General features: G+C 39.1%; 1 protein-coding gene across 2 annotated transcripts in view; it reads left to right on the top strand.

The window, feature by feature from the left end:
• sema3h (sema domain, immunoglobulin domain (Ig), short basic domain, secreted, (semaphorin) 3H) overlaps nt 1-19301 on the top strand; it is a 56120-nt gene that overhangs the window by 25683 nt on the left and 11136 nt on the right. For both annotated transcript variants that reach the window (XM_077514853.1, XM_077514852.1), the window contains exons 3-9: nt 1082-1144; nt 1556-1675; nt 3459-3552; nt 3651-3770; nt 5895-6040; nt 7084-7198; nt 18887-18956. In XM_077514853.1, coding sequence (XP_077370979.1) covers nt 1082-1144; nt 1556-1675; nt 3459-3552; nt 3651-3770; nt 5895-6040; nt 7084-7198; nt 18887-18956 — 728 coding nt within the window. The remainder of the gene's footprint in view (nt 1-1081; nt 1145-1555; nt 1676-3458; nt 3553-3650; nt 3771-5894; nt 6041-7083; nt 7199-18886; nt 18957-19301) is intronic.

Raw genomic sequence — 19301 nt, 5'->3', positions numbered from 1 at the left:
CCACGTTTAATCTTGAGAGGTTTTGCGAGACTTCCCATCACATTCTTGAAAGAACTCGGCTCGTGTGGATTGTGTTGATTGTGCAGTGTGGCCGCACACCACGCACGGTACGTTCAAAACTGGATTTTTTCTCTTCACGTGTGGTGTCTGTCAAAGATTGGAAATCGGCCGACAATTTTAAAATCTTGCCGTGTGAACCAGGCTTAAGCTGTATTGGTAGCGTCTACGTCTGGTCAAGTTTCTCTACGTCTGGCCAAGTGTGTCTACGTCTGGCCAAATGTCTCCCCTCCAGGCCAAAGTGTGTCTCTCTCACACGTCCAGTCACGCTTTGGTCCCCAGTCTTCTCACGTCCCATCCAGTCCTTGACATACTCCCTGAAAATAAAGTTCCTTCCTGTTTGTTTCTCTGCCTTTGGGTCCATCCACGACATCCATACTCCACATACCGTGACGTCATCGGGTTCTTTAAAATCTTCTCATTATCGTAGCAATTTTCGGAGCTAATCAGTGCTTACTACTTGTTGAGTCCCGAATCGTAAAAAAGAGAGTGCAAACTGTGAAGTGCACTTGATGAGCTCTCCACAAAAACAGCACCGACAAATTATACTTGGGAATTTATGTGCATGTATGTGCTGTATGTATGAATGTAGCGGTCACAATGGCAAATCCTAACACCCACCACTACCATATACGCAACAATCAAATATGTTACATTCATCACAAGTTAATGCTGCTAATTGAAGGTCATCACCGAATCCCACAAAACTCAATGCTGCAGTAGGCTAATTCCCTTTTGACTTGCATATAGTTGTTCAGCCAGGTGATTCATTTGTGACACTTGAAGTAAGTAATTGTAATGGCCAAATTAGTGTAGTCAGTCAATCAGTAGATTAATTAGGCTGGTTGCTGCGGTAACAGCCCTCCCTCTTCTCCTCCTTTCCTGACCTCTTTCTTCAAGATTAGTGTTCCACTCATGCTGATTCTCCCCCTCATAAAGCACCTGCCACCACCAGAACCTCGTTAAGTGAAATGTAAAGTGAGCAGTGAAAGCGGTCGTTAAATCTCACTTTCTCTCTCTCCAGTTGCATTGGCCTGCCAGTCCGGACCGGGTCCAAGAATGTCTAATGGCTGGAAAGGATCCAGAGGTGAATCAGCATACCCAAACACAACACATAAGCTCAGCCTCAGCGTCTAAGTCGATATCACTTACTGTGTTTTTTGTACACACTTCAATGCAGATATGCATCTGTGGCAGGAGTCACTTGAGATATTTTTCATCATCTCCCCACTGTCGGGTGCACTTATTTTCACTGAACCGTAATCCAAACTGTCAAAAGTTTCAAATTTATTCAGGAAGAAAAACAACTTGAAGTGCTCGCACAACTATAGGGAATTAAAAACAGGTGATGTTGCTCCTTTCTTTAAATCCCCTGTTCGTGAGAGCTCAAACCTGGATTTGCATTGCGGTCCAACAGAGAAACACATGTCATTTGATGATAATAGCTTAGTTCAAACTGTTTTGAAAAGATCTACTTCACGTAACTTTCTCTGTCCAGATGGAGTGTGCTAACTTCTTACGAGTCCTGCAGCCTTACAACAAGACTCACCTGTATGTGTGTGGCACGGGGGCCTTCAACCCAAGGTGTGCTTTTATAGCTACCAGCGTCTTCCAACAGGTAGGACTGCAAACACACAGCATGCTGTTATTATGGCTGGACCAGGCTTAGTAGCTTGATCTCCCCAGCCGTCCATCCAAATTTCCCTTTACATGTTATCAGCAGTGGGAATTACAGAGTAGCTCCTTATAAAATAACGCCACAATATTTTGCCCAAGATAACGCTAGTATCATAATACACAATTGGACCATAATAGATTTATTGCAAGAAAACTACACCACATGCTGATATCAGCGCAAGTGAAGAATCAGAACCACATGCATGGAAACCACAGAAATATTTTCTTTTAATATACTGTGACAAAATACTGTACTCTGATAAATGTCTTATTGTAAGTACACAAACTGGGCTGCTCTATATACATCGTTATCCAGATTTAAATTCCTTGTGCACCCCCAACACACACACACACACACAAAAAACGTTTTGGGGTAATGTGTTTTGTATCTGCATTTTAACAATTTTTTTATTCTTTTTCTGGGAAATCCGGTCACTTTGCTAATAATAATAATTCATTCAATTATTTGATTTCTGCAATTATTCAGAGGGTTTGATGCATGATGCTGTAATTTAAGAATGAAATATGATGAGATTCATCAAACATAGCCGCTGAGCTCAGAATATGCCTGTCTGTGCCTCCATCAAATTCACTAAAATTGTCTTACACCACCTGCGCCACAACTTAGACCTGCTTTCAGCTAGTCTCAAGTCAAGTATACTGTACTTGCATCCACTAAGTTACCAGGTGCGTGTAGAAGTAATCGCCCTTTGTCCGCCCAATGCATGGTACAATGTGGTCTGCCGCATTCCCAAAACACTAATAAACTAAGCTTGCGCCGGCACAAAAATCAAGATGCGACACTTTTCACACCTGAGCGCATGTGCGAAGTCTACGAAAATAGAGCCCTAAATGTTTTCTTTTTTGTGTGTGAAACAATGTTGCTGTGAGCCCGCCCATCGTGTTTGTTTGTGTATGTGCGTGTGTGTTCCTCCTGCCAGTCATAGCCCCTATGCACAGGCCTATGAGACAGTGTGAGTGTGGTGTCTGCCCCTATGGCCATGCATGCATCACATTTCATCCAGTCTCAGCTTTCTGTGAAATAAGAAATGTACGCTTCAAATTTGACCAATAAAAGACATTTTGATATGTATCTTGTTGCATGTGGTGCGATACAATTTAAAGACTATGCATTTTAAAGTGTAACGATTTGATTCGGTTGGACAACTCAGTTGGATTAGGATTCAATTTGATATGGTACAGCTCAATTCGAGAAGGTATGATGCAATGAGTTTCCTGCAACTTGAAAGCAGACAATAATTCTGCAATATGAATTAACTTTTGTACTGCAAATGTGGCATTTCTTTGAAAGAGACTTACAAATTCTAGAGTATTAATAGATTTTCTTAAAATCACAAGTCCTAAATATGAATGACATTATAAATGCATATGAGGTTTAAAAGTCCATGTCACTTGTGTGACCGTGTGGTCAAGTAAGTTGTGTGCGTGGATGTGTGTGCATGTGTCAGGAACCAGCTAATCCCATGAAAGGCCACAGAAGATCAGAGCATGTGTTCAGACATGGTGCTTAGAGGAACTGGTGGCACTGACTGCTTTAAGACTGGACTTAACACATTTTAAAATCCTTCCACTTAGCCTACTAACCCCAATTTGCTATTTACTATCATGTGGGAAGTGTGTTTGTGTTCAAGAATAAGGCAATCAAATCTCCTTCTGAGCAGATTTAAGACAAAAGTGACCTGTTTCTCTGTTTTGGTCTCCAGTCAGGACACCAGACCCTCTCCTACAGCCAAACTGAATGCGGGAAGGGCAAATGTCCATATGACCCCTTTCAAAAAACAGCATCAGCGGTTGTCGGTAAGTTGGCTTCTCAAACTGCAACTTCGCTGAAGTTTGTAATAGAGATTGAAGAACTTGGTGGATTAGTGCTGATGTGTTTCTCTTATGTTGTGTAGATGGCGAGCTGTATGCTGGTATTACTTCAGACTTCATGAGTAGAGACTCTGCCTTCTTCCGTAGTCTTGGCAACCGACATGTCATCCGCACTGAGCAGTATGACTCCACCTGGATGCAGGGTAGGAGCAAGAACATACTTAAAGTAGCTGCAGAATGTTTCTTATGTATCCTGCCTTTCCACCAACCTCATCTATTTCTTAAGGAAGTCAGGGAATATTTTTCTTCGTAGATTCAATCTAATTCAAAAGAATGAACAATTTGAATTGGCTTCTGAATGTTTTGTTGTACTTTATGATTGATGTACAGCAGGGATTACGAACTCCAGTCACTCGAAGACCCCTATCCTGCATGTTTTAGATTTTTCTTTTCTTAAACACATCTGATTCAAATGATAACAATCCTGATCAATGATAACAATCTGGATCATTTGAATCAGGTGTGTAAAACATGCAGGTTGGGGCCGGAGTTGGTGACCCCTGGCGTAATAGGATACTTGTGTTCATCTACAGCCATGTATTTCTAGTTTAATTAAATTTTTTTTTGTTCTGTTTATGACTGATTGGTTTAATTTTATGACAACATTCAAGCGTTTTACTGTAAGAGGTTATTTTCCTTCATTTCAGTTTACATGAGTCATTTTCTCTTTCATTAGTCATTGTTTTTGGTGCTTTTTCCAGAAATGGCATTTGTCAGGCTTCCAATTGGCTAAACGAACCTCACGTTTAAGTCTTACCGCCTGTTGCTTTGTCATGCACTTCAAATTGTAAACAATGAACTGTAGACAGTACAGCTACACAGATGAACAATGTGTGGAGTGTGGGCATAACATGCTTAAAGGTACAAAATATCTGTGCAGGGAAAAAAATGCATGTGTAAAGTGTCCTGAGATGTCTTCTATTTTAATTTCCATCCATCCATCCATCCATTTTCTTGAGCGCTTATTCCTCACAAGGGTCGCGGGGGGTGCTGGAGCCTATTTTTTTTTTTTTTTTTTTTTTTTTTTTTATTTATTTATTTTTATTTATTTATTTTTTTATCCTTATCATTTTAAATTTCCTTATGTTAAATTTTTTAAAGTTTGTTGAATAATGTTTTAAGATTGTTAGTTTGTAACCTATTTTCATTTATTTTTCTTCCTCTGAATGTTAACTACTGTTTCTTGATGCTTATGTGTTGTCTTTCCTCGTGTAAAGCACATTGAGTTGCCTTGTGTATGAAATGTGCTATACAAATAAACTTGCCTTGCCTTGCCTTGCCTATCTCAGCCAGCTTTGGGCAGTAGGCGGGGTACACCCTGAACTGGTTGCCAGCCAATCGCAGTCTATTTTAATTTGGTACAATATAAATAACACTGACGTCTCTGTGTGCCCTGCGATTGGCTGGCAACCAGTTCAGGGTGTACCCCGCCTACTGCCCAAAGCTGGCTGAGATAGGCACCAGCACCCCCCGCGACCCTTGTGAGGAATAAGCGGTCAAGAAAATGGATGGATGGATGGATGGATGGATGGATGGATGGATGGATGGATGGATGGATGGATGGATGGATGATGGATGGATGGATGGATGGATGGATGGATGGATGGATGGATGGATGGATGAATTAATTTATTTAGCTAAATTATTTGAGTCAACAAAAGACAACAACAACAACATCCATAGAAAAAAAAATCAACAAAGCAACAGAATCCAGTGGTAAATGCATCGGGGTAAGAATAAAAAGCCTTCATATCTAGTGCCTACCATAAAGACCTTTTTGAGCAGCATTCTACCATGGGCATAGTCAGGTCTTCAACAATAATATTGTGGAATCGCAAAAAAATTTATATCAATCACAAAGTTAGTTAGTATTTTGATATTGCGTACATGTATCCAAACAATTACAGAGGAATGCTTAAGCCCTTGACTTAACTTGACTTGACCTTACTTGACTAGTTTGTCCTTTGCATTTTTTTCCTCCAACCAATGTAGAATAAACAGTTGTGAAAATGTACAGGTTTGTAGATGAGTGATGTTCTATCTTTGGGATTGATCGATGTCAAACCATCTGCTGAACGCTGCGCAGTGTTTTGCTGTTGTCTGCTGCTGATAACAGACAAGATGACTTTCTGCCGAGCATAAGCTAAACTTCTATCGTTCCTTCTCTCCCTCTTGCTATTGCATTTGCACTCTTACATGTAAATGTGCAATCAGCAGCAGGTTGCGTAACAGATTGTTTTATTTTCTCTCTGTCCCTCGCTCGCCAGATGCCCAGTTTGTGCGGGTCGCGCCACTGTCTGAAACAGATAATCCAGAAGACGATAAGGTCTACGTGTTCTTTACCGAGCGCGCCCAGGAGGCCGAAGGGGCCGCTGGGAAGGTTCTCTACTCCAGAGTGGCCCGGGTGTGCAAGGTAGGGTGGTGAGATGTTTGTGCCCAAAACGATAGATGCCAGCTGTACTTGTTTACATGCTTCTTTCAGCCTCAGACTGCTTGTTTATTTGAAAGCGTTCGCCTGCACATGTCAGATACGTGCTTTGTGGTGCATGTGTCTGAGTCTGTGGAGGTTTGTGTTTTTGTAAAAAGCTGTGTTTGGATGTTCTTACCACATCGTATAGATAATCACACACACTGGGACTGTTTATGTTTATCACTATCTCTGAGTCTGCTGCATCCTCTTTTACTCTCAGACGTTTTCATGTTGATAGTTGTGTTGCATGATGATGTTTGCATTTTTCACAGTTTTTGTTGGTCATCCTCCAGTTTGTTTATATTTTAACAATTTTTTCTGAGGGCGAAAAAGAAAATTAGATTAATCTGCCCCTTCTAGAGTGTGACCATCATGAAACCATAACTGTTTACTCAATGTTTTTAAGTAACCTTGTAGCCTTTCCAACTGTCAAGTGTAAAAATGTCCATTTCTGTAATAAATTGCGCAATGAACACAAACATAGACGAGGAAGATTAGTTCATATTCATTTTTTCTTTTCTTGTTTTTTTTTTTATAGTTGTTTAATTATTTCCAACTTTTTCATATTAAAGTGAGCAGCCACTGTGTTTGCCTTGCTAAGTTGCTACCAATGTGTCTCATTATGTTCCATTTTAAGTTTTAAGGCCAACATCACACTTTTCCCTCCAAGCCATTACTGCTACCCTTTCTGTTGGGGTGTCCCAAAAAATGCCCCCCCCAAAAAACAAACAAACAAACAAGCAAACAAACAAACAAACAAACAAACAAACAGACAAACAAGCAAAGACTCCCAGCAAATATATTAAGTTGCCGTATCTGGAGGGCAGTTGATTTCGTAATTTTGAAGAAAAATATTACTTTTTTTTTTTTTTTTTCTGAGCTGCCTTTATTGTCAATGGATAAAGGTAGTTGATGATGTGGCATTGCTTGTTTGACATTTGTTATGTTTCTATTTGAATGTGATTTGTTTCTGTTTGTGTGTGCAGAATGACATCGGAGGCCAGAGGAGTTTGGTCAACAAGTGGAGCACCTTCCAAAAGGCCCGTTTGGTGTGCTCAGTCCCAGGACCAGATGGCCTGCAGACACACTTTGACCAATTGCGTGAGTACAAAGAGTCATAAAACCTCACATGTGCAGTAAAACTATGCCACGTCAGACTTTTACTGTTAGTTGCAGTAACGACCTTGTTGCCCTCACTTCGTACAATTTTTGTTGTGCATATTTGAGTGTGGGGAATGATGAGAAACAAGTTTTTGCTTGAAAGAAATGTAGAAATGCTCACGCATAGCCTTGGTATGTCTGAATAGCTCTGGTGTTACCACGGTGATCAACAACCGAGTCGGTCACCTTGGGTCCGTCAACGTGCCTCAGCCTTAGTAACCATGGCAACTGGCCTCAACAGTTGTGGTGGTTTTGTTCATTATCAGAAGTGTCCTCCGGGGGGGGTGTTGTGTGTGCGGTTTGGAGCGTTTCTATGTCGGTGTGTTTTCACTCAGTCAAGTTCTCTTTGTATTCAAGATGGTTCCTGCAGTCTGTGGTACATGCAAAATTGAAATCTTTTGCTGAAGTTGGCTAATGGAATGTTAAAAAACAAAACAAAAACAAAAAAAACCCAGTTATTTTTTCATACATTTTTATAAAAAATAAGTAACACAAAAGTCTATAATTCAACATATTAGCTTACAAATTTAAATGGAAAGGTTAAAAAGTTGAGTACTATATTATATTTGAGCCTTATTTTAAGAGCATTGACAAACTCCCTAAGAAGTCTGTGCGTCTGTGCAGAATCAACAAGCATAGAGAGGGTGAGCCAAAAGTATACACTTTAGTCAAAATGATAAATGGCAATAATAATTTACATCAAGAATATGCATTCTAATAAATGGCTAGGATCAAAGACTGAATGAAGAAAGGAAGGAAGGAAAAAAACAGGTCTGTGGTACAAGAAAGAAGTTCAGGAAAAAAGACAGAAAAGCAGGTTTAAGTAAAAGAAAGTTGGATGCAAGCAGACATGAATAGAGAAGTCAGTTTTAGTGAAGGAAGGATGTAAAGATGAAAATGCAGAGCCGATCAGGGAAAAAGACGGAAGAAGGTCAGGAAAATTGTCACAAATGGAGCATGGTAGGTGGGAACAACAGTTTCAGTGATGGAAGTAAGGATGCAAAACAAAATATCAATTCTTAGACAAGGAGTGAAGGAGGTCAGTGAGAAAAAGATGCCACGGAATAATAACAGGCTGTATTTAACAAACCCAAAATTATTTGGGTTTTGGAGTCACATTGGAACCTCCAAGGTTGGTTGAGCACACTTTGTTCCGATTCAAAAGTTGTTTTTCCCATAATAAAAATATAGGAAAGGGAAGATTTCCATCCCAGAGTGAAACAGTGGTCATGATGTCAACCTTCATTAACTGTACAAGCAAAATTTCATTTAACATTTGTAGCTTTCTGCAGGTCCCTAAAAGTTTGGTTGAATTTGAACTAGAGGCATTCAAACCGAGAGGAAACTTGAAATTTAATTAAAAAAATAATAATAATAACAAAAATAAATAAATATATGAAACATATGAGAAATTTAGATTTAAATTTGTTTTTACAACATGCATTATTTTTTTCCCCCCATGGAGCGTTCCAAAATATGCATACGTTTTCCTCTAAAGTACATGGCTTTTTCTTCCTCACAATCCACGGTGTATGGTACTAAATTTGCGTACTTTGGCTGTAGTATCGGTTGCATAACAGATGCAGAACGCCACCAGCTGCAAATCATTGCCAAATCCCCCACTCCTACTGTGTTGAAAGCAATTGCCGCTGTCCCAGACACTGGTGCTGACGTACAGATCTAATTATCTATATGAGCTAAGCCGCAATACCTGTGCTAATGCACACTTTGAATACTGTCCTGCTTCAGCGAAAGGGACATGTAAATAAATCTAATGCCAAAAAGATTCATGGCACAGTTCTACATAAAAACTAAAAAACACGCCTGACACTTGCTCAATACATTTAAGAACCAGAAACAATATAGCAATTGGCGTGACAGTATTTGTTTGAAAAACAGGCCCATTTTTTTAAAATTTGTTTAGAAGACACATACAGTACAAGACAAGGTCAAACAATTTAATTATGACATGCAGGAATTGGAAACCACATCCCCTCTGATGTAGGAAACAGCCCAATGGAGCCTGAAGGCAGTGATGAATACAACATGCTATTTGGGGCACTTTAACTTTTATCCACCCACTAATGTGGATGAATTAAGGATACTGGAGATCTCATCATCCACAAATAGAATTCCACTGAAGGATGCCTTTTACAGTAACTGGTGTCTTCCAGCAATGCCCTTAGCAGTGAATCAGGCTTGATTTATTTAAGGAATCAACTTTACATTGTAACAACAACAAATTGACATCCTTCACTTAATCACTTTCAACATTTGTCACTCTGTTCCTACTGTTTTCAAGTAGTGCACAGTCATGACAAAAAATTGCAGAAAGTTCATGGATTATTTTCTTATAGATACAATATTTGATATATTGTACAGATACTGGAGAGACATGCAGAGCGAAAATATGGACATTTGGAGAGTGCGGAGACGGACTGGTTTCTTATCTCTGCTGTTTTTGTTAACAGAGGACGCACAAAGTAAACTTCAGGACCCCTATGTTACTTGAAAACTAAACGTGCCCACACACACACACACACACACACACACACACTGTTACCATCTGAATGAGCATGCCGTGGACATTAAGAGGTTGAATAAATCACGCGCAATGTCTGTTTCTTGCACGTTGTCAAATCCTTCTGTGGGCACACTTGCATCATAAAAAATGTCAAACGCACTCACAAACTCAAACTTTGGAGTTGTTAGCAGTATAAATATTTTGTCCCAGCAGACCTGCGGCTCTGTTTTGCGCATCTGATAAAATTGCACTGAAATTTGTTTCAGACACTCTTGCAAAAACCGCAAGCCCATACACGGGGGATTAAGTCATCAGGTTAAGAATGCTGTCAATGCTGTGTTTATACCACGCTTAACCACACAGAAACACTACAAATCCCATGAAGACTTGAGGCATCTGCGGGTCCCTCATAGTGCGGTACAGTGGTTAACACCTGGCTATATGTGTGATTGTGTGAGGTGGTCAGGTGACACTAAACAATCTTCATAAGAAGCATTCCCATAACCCTTCGCTTCGGGGGTCAAGGCCATTTCCATGTATGAAGTCCATGAGGACTAGCCTGTGTTTTGAATCTCAAAGTATGTTAGAAAGCCAATGTTTAAAGGCTTTTGCAGAACTTCTGGATTGTTTATAGTCCACCATGTTACTCAGGTCATCTTTGGTTATGAATCTCAACAGGCGCGTCTGAGTTTATGTGTCAAACTCATCTAATGCAGGACTGTTTACACTATCTTCTGAATGGATACAGTGCTGCTGCTCATAAACACCACTGGATGAATGTTATAAATATTGACTCCAAATAACATATACGTTACTGTAAAGGTTGAAGAATGCAACTTGTCCACAGAAAAACTTAGTAGTCATACAAAACGTTGTGATGAAATTTGAATTGGACTATATTCAATAAATGTGAAATTCGTTTTGCAGTCACAAAACTGTAAAACTGTAAACCGTTATTTACTGAACAGGCAAGTTTTAAGTCTAGTTTTAATATAGTTGGTGCACATTTAAAAAAATAACATCTCAATATAATGGAAAGTTAATAATAATAATAATAATAATCCATATTATAAAGCCAAAGAAATCACGAGATTTGCTGAAGTTAAGCGAAATGTGACATCATGCATGACAGGGTTTTGACTTAAGTGTGTAATATGGGGCTTTTAAAAAAATCTAAACATACTAAAATATGTATATATTTGAATTATTTCATAAATTAGAATAATAAAATGAATGTATTTGTTTATTTATTTAAATTTACTACCAACTATAAGCCATACTTTATAATTGAACTGTTAAAAAAAAAAAAAAAAGTTTCATCTTTTTGAACAGTCACCAAAACATCATTCATGCATCTGGTCCAAGATTGCTGTACGTCATTCTGGATTCATACTACATGCACTCACTTGGTTCCACTCATGTGCTTCTGAATGTTGATGCAACACGTGAAACTGTGAGTCAAACGTCCACTGAACCATAAACACAGACAGTCGGGTGTGTTTACTGTTTTATGTCTTGTAGATGACATTCTTGCTGCCTTTTTTGACTGAAACGCCTTCTGGTAAATGCTCCCAGACACAAGAAGGCTCCTCGTCTGTTGTCTGCTGTTGTTGTGGACAAGTAATGTGTGGTTCTGGAGTTGTGTTGAGGAAAAATAGCAAACAGCGTTTGAGTAAGAACTCCACTTATTCTGACTAAGACATAAAAGAATGTATTTGTTTCAGATGATAAAAAGTAAAATGTCTCTTTAATGTTAAACCTAATCCTATACAGAAAGCCACTGGAACGTCAAATTTTAAAGGTCAAGCACAATTTTTATCCAGCGTTACTTAATAAAAAACAAATCCTCTCATTTAAATTTCTACGGAACATACAAAGACATACAAAAAAGGCCTTAAGGTGGAGACTTGAAGAAAAGAGGCCATGAGATGAAAAATGGATTTACACATATGACTCATCCTACAGAACACCAACACCAGATTACTCTTGTCAAGGGTTGTTTAATCATTTATTACCTCACCAACGAAATACCCTCTATATGAAGTGGGCATGAAAAGATGCTTTGTTACAACAAGGAAGATTGATTGCGTTTGAGGCCTCCATTCAGCTTCTATCCATCATAGCATGTGTGAATTCCAGGGAGACATTTTGCAAAAGCAACACAGGAGGGTAGATGGGTAGAAGATGGCTGTTTGCCAGAATAAGAGAAAAGGAGGACTTGAAAGGAGGTGAAGAGGGGAAACAATGAAGCAGGACAAGAGGGAGAGGGTGCATGGAGGTTAAAGCGCGGGGTGTTGACCACAACAGAGGAGGAAGGAGGGGAGGGGATGAGCTAAAACTGAAGCTTAGTTGAAGGTTAGAAAGGGAGGAGGAGAAAAAAAAAAGAGCAATGATGATAAGACGTTGAATCGGTAAGACTACCGAATGAACAATTCTGAGCTCTTTTTTTATAAGGAAAAAAAAAAAAAAAGGGAGGAGGAGAAGGAGGAGGAAGATGAAGAGGAGAGTTAGAAGGTGAGTAGGGGAGTTGAGGCTGTTATCGCCCCACACAGAGATAATTATGGAGCCAGTCAGAGGTACAATCTAACATAAGATGAGAAGGAGATGTAAGGATGATGAGAACATGATTGGAGGAAGGTGGAGGCAATAAATAGAGAAGATTTTACACGTTCCGTCCCAAGATAGACGAGGGGGATGAAATCAGAGGCAAAAACAGGAGTTGGCGCCAACCCGGGCAGAAGACATTTTCCCCTCAAACAGCACAGACATGTGAAGTGAAGCAGAAAGGATGTGAGAGGTGAAGGGGATCGAGGTTAATTGGCATGGGGTGGAACAGACACTAATGTGGATCAAAAAGGAGAACAACATGGAGGTGTTGGGGTGACATGAAGGTTTTATGAGGGATGAGAAGTACTTGTACTTCACAAATCACAAAGAATAGCTTTTTTCAACATGGCACAAAGTTGCTTTTGAACGTTGCACATATGTGATGTCACCTTCGCATATTACTTCACACTCACTAAAATTATTTTTTTATGTCTTAAAAAAAAGAAGACAATTTACCGTCTTTTCCGCACTATAAGGTGCACCGCATTATAAGGCGCACCTTCAATGAATGACTTATTTTAAATATTGTTCTAAAGACAATAAAAATACTGCAGACTAAACGTAAATTATAACAACGAAGACTCACTAGGAATGTAATGGGGTCAAAAATAAAACGTTCATCTTTAAAACCTGTAGAATTAAAATAGTTTCTTTATAATGCATCAAGAATGTAAGATTTTTTTTCAGTGATGTATCACATTTTTATGATCACGCAGGCATATAAAGGTATTTTGTTCTAGTGGAGTTGCCGTAGTTAGCGATCCAAGATGGCGGGATCTTCTGCGCATGCGCGTCACCGATCGTGCAGCGTCTTGACAGCGATACCTGTTGCGGCTCAATATTGATCCATATATAAGGCGCACTAGATTATAAGGTGCATGGTCAGCTTTTGAAAAAATTGAAGGCTTTTAGGTGCGCCTTATAGTACGGAAAATACAGTACTTGGTTGTCATTAGACAATATTTAAGAGTTCACAGTGTTAAACGTTTGGACAGCAACAATATTCTTGATTGAAAAAGCCTGGAAATTCTCAGTGAAGTCAACCATTTGAACACCTCCCATATTTAAGACAATGAGGAAAATAGTAATGACTATGCTGTAACAAAAAAGGAAAGTGTCAAGCAATCAATTTGTTACCATTTAGTTTATTTATTTATTTTTAACCTGTTACTACTCTATTAACAACGGAACAAATGTAGAACTTTTTGCTGTCATGTGACAATTGACTCTATGCGCGCATCACTTTCTTATTTAGTGAAAGTAAGCAATGCTAACTTCCAGTCACCATTATAACGTGTAGCGATACCACTAAACTCTTTACAATATACTCACAGTCGCTGAAATAACGTCAAGTTACTGTAATTGACGCATTGCTTTAGTAATACAGTGGAACCTCTACTTACGAACGTCTCTTCATACGAAATTTTCGAGTTACGAAACGCCTCAACGGGAAAATATTGCCTCTTGTTACGAAAGAAATTTCTAGATACGAAGGTAAAAATACATTACCGAACGCAAAATACTTTCGGCTATGGCTATTTCCTACCATAGGTACCTATGAGCGTAAATACTAGATCGGTGTTTGTGCATCGTTCTGGCATCCCATTGGCTAAGAGGAACCTTTACCATAGGTATCTATGAGCCTAGATACTAGATCGGTGTCTATACAGCGTCCTCATCATTCATCCCGCAGCCCATGAAGTATTCCGATAGTTTTTCGTAAATGTATGAACTAACGGTCAACGAATTTGTGCAAAAATTCAAACAATTGGTGATTGATGAAGCCACAGTAAGTTTTTAATTACGACGAGACGGGCCTTTTTTGGGGGGGGGAAAAAGATGCCTCGCCATACCGGAAGTTTCCATGAAGTTTCAGAATTTGTTTAAAAGAATCGCCCAGAAAAAGTGTTCACCAGTCGGGTGTTTGCTCACTAAGATGATGTTTGCCTTGGACATTTACGAAGCATTGTTTAAAAACAAAACAACAAAAAAAAAAAACATCCTTGGATCAGTTCTTTGCAAAACACCAGGCAGAAAAAAACATGAACCAAAGAGGGCAAAAAACGATGAGGACAGCAGTTAAAAAGGTAAATGACCATCATTTTTATTCTTTACTCTATTCTTTGTTTTTTACATTACGCAGAACTCTCATTTATTGTGCAATAATCTAATTGTAACATGTATTTGTTACATGTTTTGATGCATTTTTATGCTTTATAAAACATTTATGTCTGAATTTTAGGAGGCTCGGAATGGATTAGGGCATTTACATGGAAAATGCGTCTCTACTTACAAAATTTTCTACTTAAGAACTTTCTTCCGGAACCAATTAATTTTGTAAGTAGAGGTACCACTGTAGCTAGTTATTAGTGTTGTGCTGATACCGATTCCAGTATTAGGAGGGACCCCAATACTGTATTAAAACTCTGTCATCGGTATTGGCGAGTACTAACAAAAACCGGCCAATGATATTTACCTTTACTAGTATAGAAATTTGAACACAGCGCACACTCACTGATGTGTGATCACAGGTGTTCAGTACATGCATTTCCTGTTTCACAATGGTTGCCTGACCAAGATAGTAATCATTTTTAATCCATGTAAGCATGCAGTTCTTTAGAGTACAAACAAACAAATAAACATGTTTTTTCAAACATGGTATCGGTTTGGTATAAGCATGGGTCGACACGGCACAGACATCGAAATCGGTTTCAAACACTACTTGTCATCCAAATGTTGTCAAAGTGATCAAACCCTCATATCTATTTAATGAGCCATTTGCTGTTTCACAGTGCATGTAGGTCCGTGTGAACTAATTTGCACGGTTTATTGACACACTTTGTTTATAGAGCACAACAAAATGTCAAAATAGAGTAGAAAGCTTTTATTCTCTGGTGCAGCAGATGCCGCAAAATGAGTTGAAAACATAAATGTTTCTTCTTGGGAAATAAAGAGAAAGACTGACAGACTACCTTTGTCTCGCCGAATGTAGAAACTTTTATCTGCTTTATGGTACCGGCTCACTGAAAAATGTGTTCAAGTATAAAGCTGTACATAATGACACTTTGGAGAGTTGACAGGGCTGTTTCTTCGTCTTTAAACGAAGGAACAGCTACCACGACTATGACATTTCCACTTTGAAATACACCAGCTCCGAATTTTTCGATATATTGTACCTATTACAAAAGTCCACATTGACACAATTTTCAAGAATGAGTTTGTTTTTGCTCCAGATGCTCGACCAGTAGCTGAGAATGGTAGCCAGATGCGTGTACGTTGCATATCCTTCCCCTGGAAATACCTCATGAGCTGCCGTGCATATAGTCCATTGTTACTCAAAAGTACAACCCAAGCAAAGAATTATCTTAAGTCAGACCAAAAGACAGATTGGTCAAACAGTCTTGTGTTAGTTATCCTTAGTGTCCTTGTGAAAGTTTAGGACAGCATGCTAGTGAAGGACATCAAGTGGAGGATGTCAGCCATGGGCAGAGGGCACAAAAATGTGTCAGACAAACAAGATGGAACAATCGAAGAAATAAGGCCAATAGCCTGGGGGGGCTAAAGGAGCAGACGAGACGGAATTGAGACTATTAATGGTGGAATAGGACAACGGGAGTGCACATTAGCAGTGTGGGCACAATTGTGACAAAGGGAAGAAGGTATATTGGCATTCATGGTGACTGTGTGGGAGGGAGGAAGAATAGGGGTCCCATTCTTGGGGGCTACGGCGAGACAATTAGGATGAAGAGGAGGCGGAAGATAGGGTTGATCTGCGGGTCTGCAGGCTAGACAACACTATCTTCCCTGGGGGGGAAACTGGCGTTTTTGTTTAGGGAAGAAGACACAAGAACAATCCTCCAGAGAAAATAGGCCAGACAGACAGATAGACAGATGGACGGGGAAGATAGAATGATTAAGACAGTGGCGATTAGGACAAGGGTGGGATGTGGGTTTGTAGTGAAAGTGAGAAACAAAGAAAATGAGAGCAGCCCTGAGGGGTCCTGAGAAGCCCAGGTGGATTTGAGTAGAAAGGGATGGGGGCTGAGCACCTGGTCCGAAGATAAGAGGACTGGAAGGAGGACAGATACTGAGACAAAGAAATTCACTACTGAGGGTGTCAGACCACTGTAGCATAGAAACAATCATCTGTCACTAAAACAATCATTGGGTACATTATCCAAGCAAGTACTTCAACGCCCAAAAAAACAGTGTTAACTATATATTTATTATCGTATTTGTGTAGAATTGCACTGCATCAGACTGAGAACACTTACGGATATTTTACTATTTTCTCGTGTACTCTAGCTAATGGGTTTGCACTGTATGCTGGCACTGTACAATAAATAAACACCTAATATGTATATTTATAGACAAAAAGTTACCTAATAATGTTTAAAAATATTCCATGTTTTAGTACTGTATACAATTTTATTTTATCGAAAGTACCCCAATTAGTATCGTATTTGTAATTTGAATTTTTTTTTATTTTATTTTTATTTTATTTTTTTTTACAACTATTATTTTTCGCTGCTTTTACCGCAGTACTTTATACAGTTATGGTATCAAAGTCAAAATTTTGCAAGAAAATGTCTGATGAAGTGTATGACGAAGTCTTTTCCTAAACCATTTGAAATTGCACGTAAATTAACTCTTAACAAATGATGTAGTGTGTTCTGGATTAAACTTGACATCTTTCTCATTTATTCCAGTGGATGAGAATTCTAGAGAGAGTCTGTGGATGTGATCTTTGTAAAGGCAGATTATTTGGGTCAAGCGATCGGCCTGATGTCTTACAATTGTTCAGGTGTAAGGATTTTTTTTTAAATATTTCGCCTTCCTTGATGATGAACTAATGACCTAATTTGACTCCACTGGTCAAAAAGCGAACTGACTTGATTTAATTATTTATTTTTGAGGACTGTCTGCGCGTGTTCTTCACTTTCCCTCTTTCACGAAGGAGGTCATGTTACTTTTTCTAAAGTTAAATAATAAATCCTCCAGATGAGGGCAGAGGCAGAACTAAGGCAGAGCAACACGAAATCAGACTTGATTTAAACTAGTCACATAGTAATTTCAAAAAGTACTTTTTTGACAGGCTGAACGGGTCATACAATCATGTATGCATGCATGCATGATGTCACATGATGTTCATTCTCAAAACAGACTTCAATAAGGGGAAAAAAGAAGACTGTAAGAAGAGACTAGTAAGCAGACTCCGATTCAGAACATTAAGACTCCAGTGTCACCGTACAGTATTATTAGCCTTTAGAATGTCATCATTTATGGTTAAAGTTCTGGAAGTTGTTTTCCCGCTTTATTGTGCTTAGCTTCACTTTAGTGATAACGTGTAACTGTTACAAATGCTAACCCTTTTATCTCCTCTTTAATTTAGTAGTTGGTGACTTTTAGTGTCATGGTTAACCTTTCACGTCAGTTACTAAATTATTGCTTTCTGTTATTTTACTATCAAATGATCCCCTATGCTTGAGCCTGTATGTGTTTGTTTTGAGATGAGATGAACTTTCATTCGTGCACGCATGGTTCCATGGAGGTCACCTGAAGCAAAAGGAATGTCAGGAATGTGGGGAAAAGTGTGACGCTTTGCTCTCTGTCGTCAAGAGAGGGGAGAGAATAGCGGATCAAGCTAGGTCATGTCAGCTAGCATGCATTCTTGATACCCGCACAAGTGCTATGGGAAGGGTGGATGAAATCTTACTAATGCTGGTGAGAAGAAGAAGAATGTTGCAGGTTTTGAGAACTGGCAGATGGAGTGAGTGGCAATGTAGTGTGAACATATCATTCGCTCTGTCCGAATTGAACACAAACGACTGAAGTGTACAAGTGCGTTTGTATGTGCGTGTAACAGCAGGTGTTGATTCTCTTATTGCTGCACTGGCACATGGCTCTCCCACTGTGGTTGGGTATAAATGGCAACGGACTCATTCCAAGTAACTAGGTATCAGTAGTCACACAATCATCATGTCTGCCAAGACAAATACACAATAATACAAATCTAGTAATAAGAAAAGCACTTTTTTAATCATGAAAGGCACCAACGTCCCACATGGTGTTTCATCATGGTGCCATCCATTCATCCAACCATTTATGAAACCATCTATCGTCTAGGATTGCATGCTGGAGCCTATTCCAGCTGTCTTTGGGCAGCCCTGAACTGGTTACCATGCAGTCACAGGTCATGATGGTGCAACTTTGGGAGTGGGGGGTGTTTCTTTATTTTATTTTATTTTATTTTATTTTATTTTATTTTATTTTATTTTATTTTATTTTATTTTATTTTATTTTATTTTATTTTATTTTAATGTGTGTGGAATTAAATAATTAGATATTATAGCTTATGTTCAGAGGTCACTAATGTCATTTTAAATGTCTAATCACATATTTTGGTCACCAAAAGTATCGTGTACAATACAATTCTATCAGTTGACTTTAAAAATTTGTCTCTCCTGATATTTCTCTTCATCATTCTCTCATCGCAGAGGACGTCTTCATCCTCCATGGCAAAGACAAGAAGAACCCACTCATCTACGGCCTATTCACCACTTCAAGGTACCACTCAACCCTGTTTTGCAATCATGCTGGAAAATGCCAGCATGATGGTGGGTGTGGGAGTCAGCAGGAAATCACGCTGTGAGGCGAGATCTGCGATTACGCAGGGTGGAGGGGAAAAAAACACTGAATCATCGTATTGATCAACTGCTGCTGTTATATTTAGCGTCAGGATTGCACAAAATACAGCTTTGAGCATGAGTGAAGGAACTGTAAAGAAGATCCTCTGTGAATATGGAGGTGACAGATAAGCGGTGCCTCATGGGATTTTTGTGGATTTCTACATATGGAGCAGCCAATGAGATCATCTGTGACAATGGTCACACTTGAGTGTGTGTGTGGCGC

The sequence above is a fragment of the Festucalex cinctus genome, chromosome 2 (genome assembly GCF_051991245.1).
Source record: "Festucalex cinctus isolate MCC-2025b chromosome 2, RoL_Fcin_1.0, whole genome shotgun sequence".
NCBI lineage: Eukaryota > Metazoa > Chordata > Actinopteri > Syngnathiformes > Syngnathidae > Festucalex > Festucalex cinctus.
The sequence above is the reverse complement of the archived record's forward strand: the minus strand, read 5'-3'. Positions and strand labels throughout refer to the sequence as shown.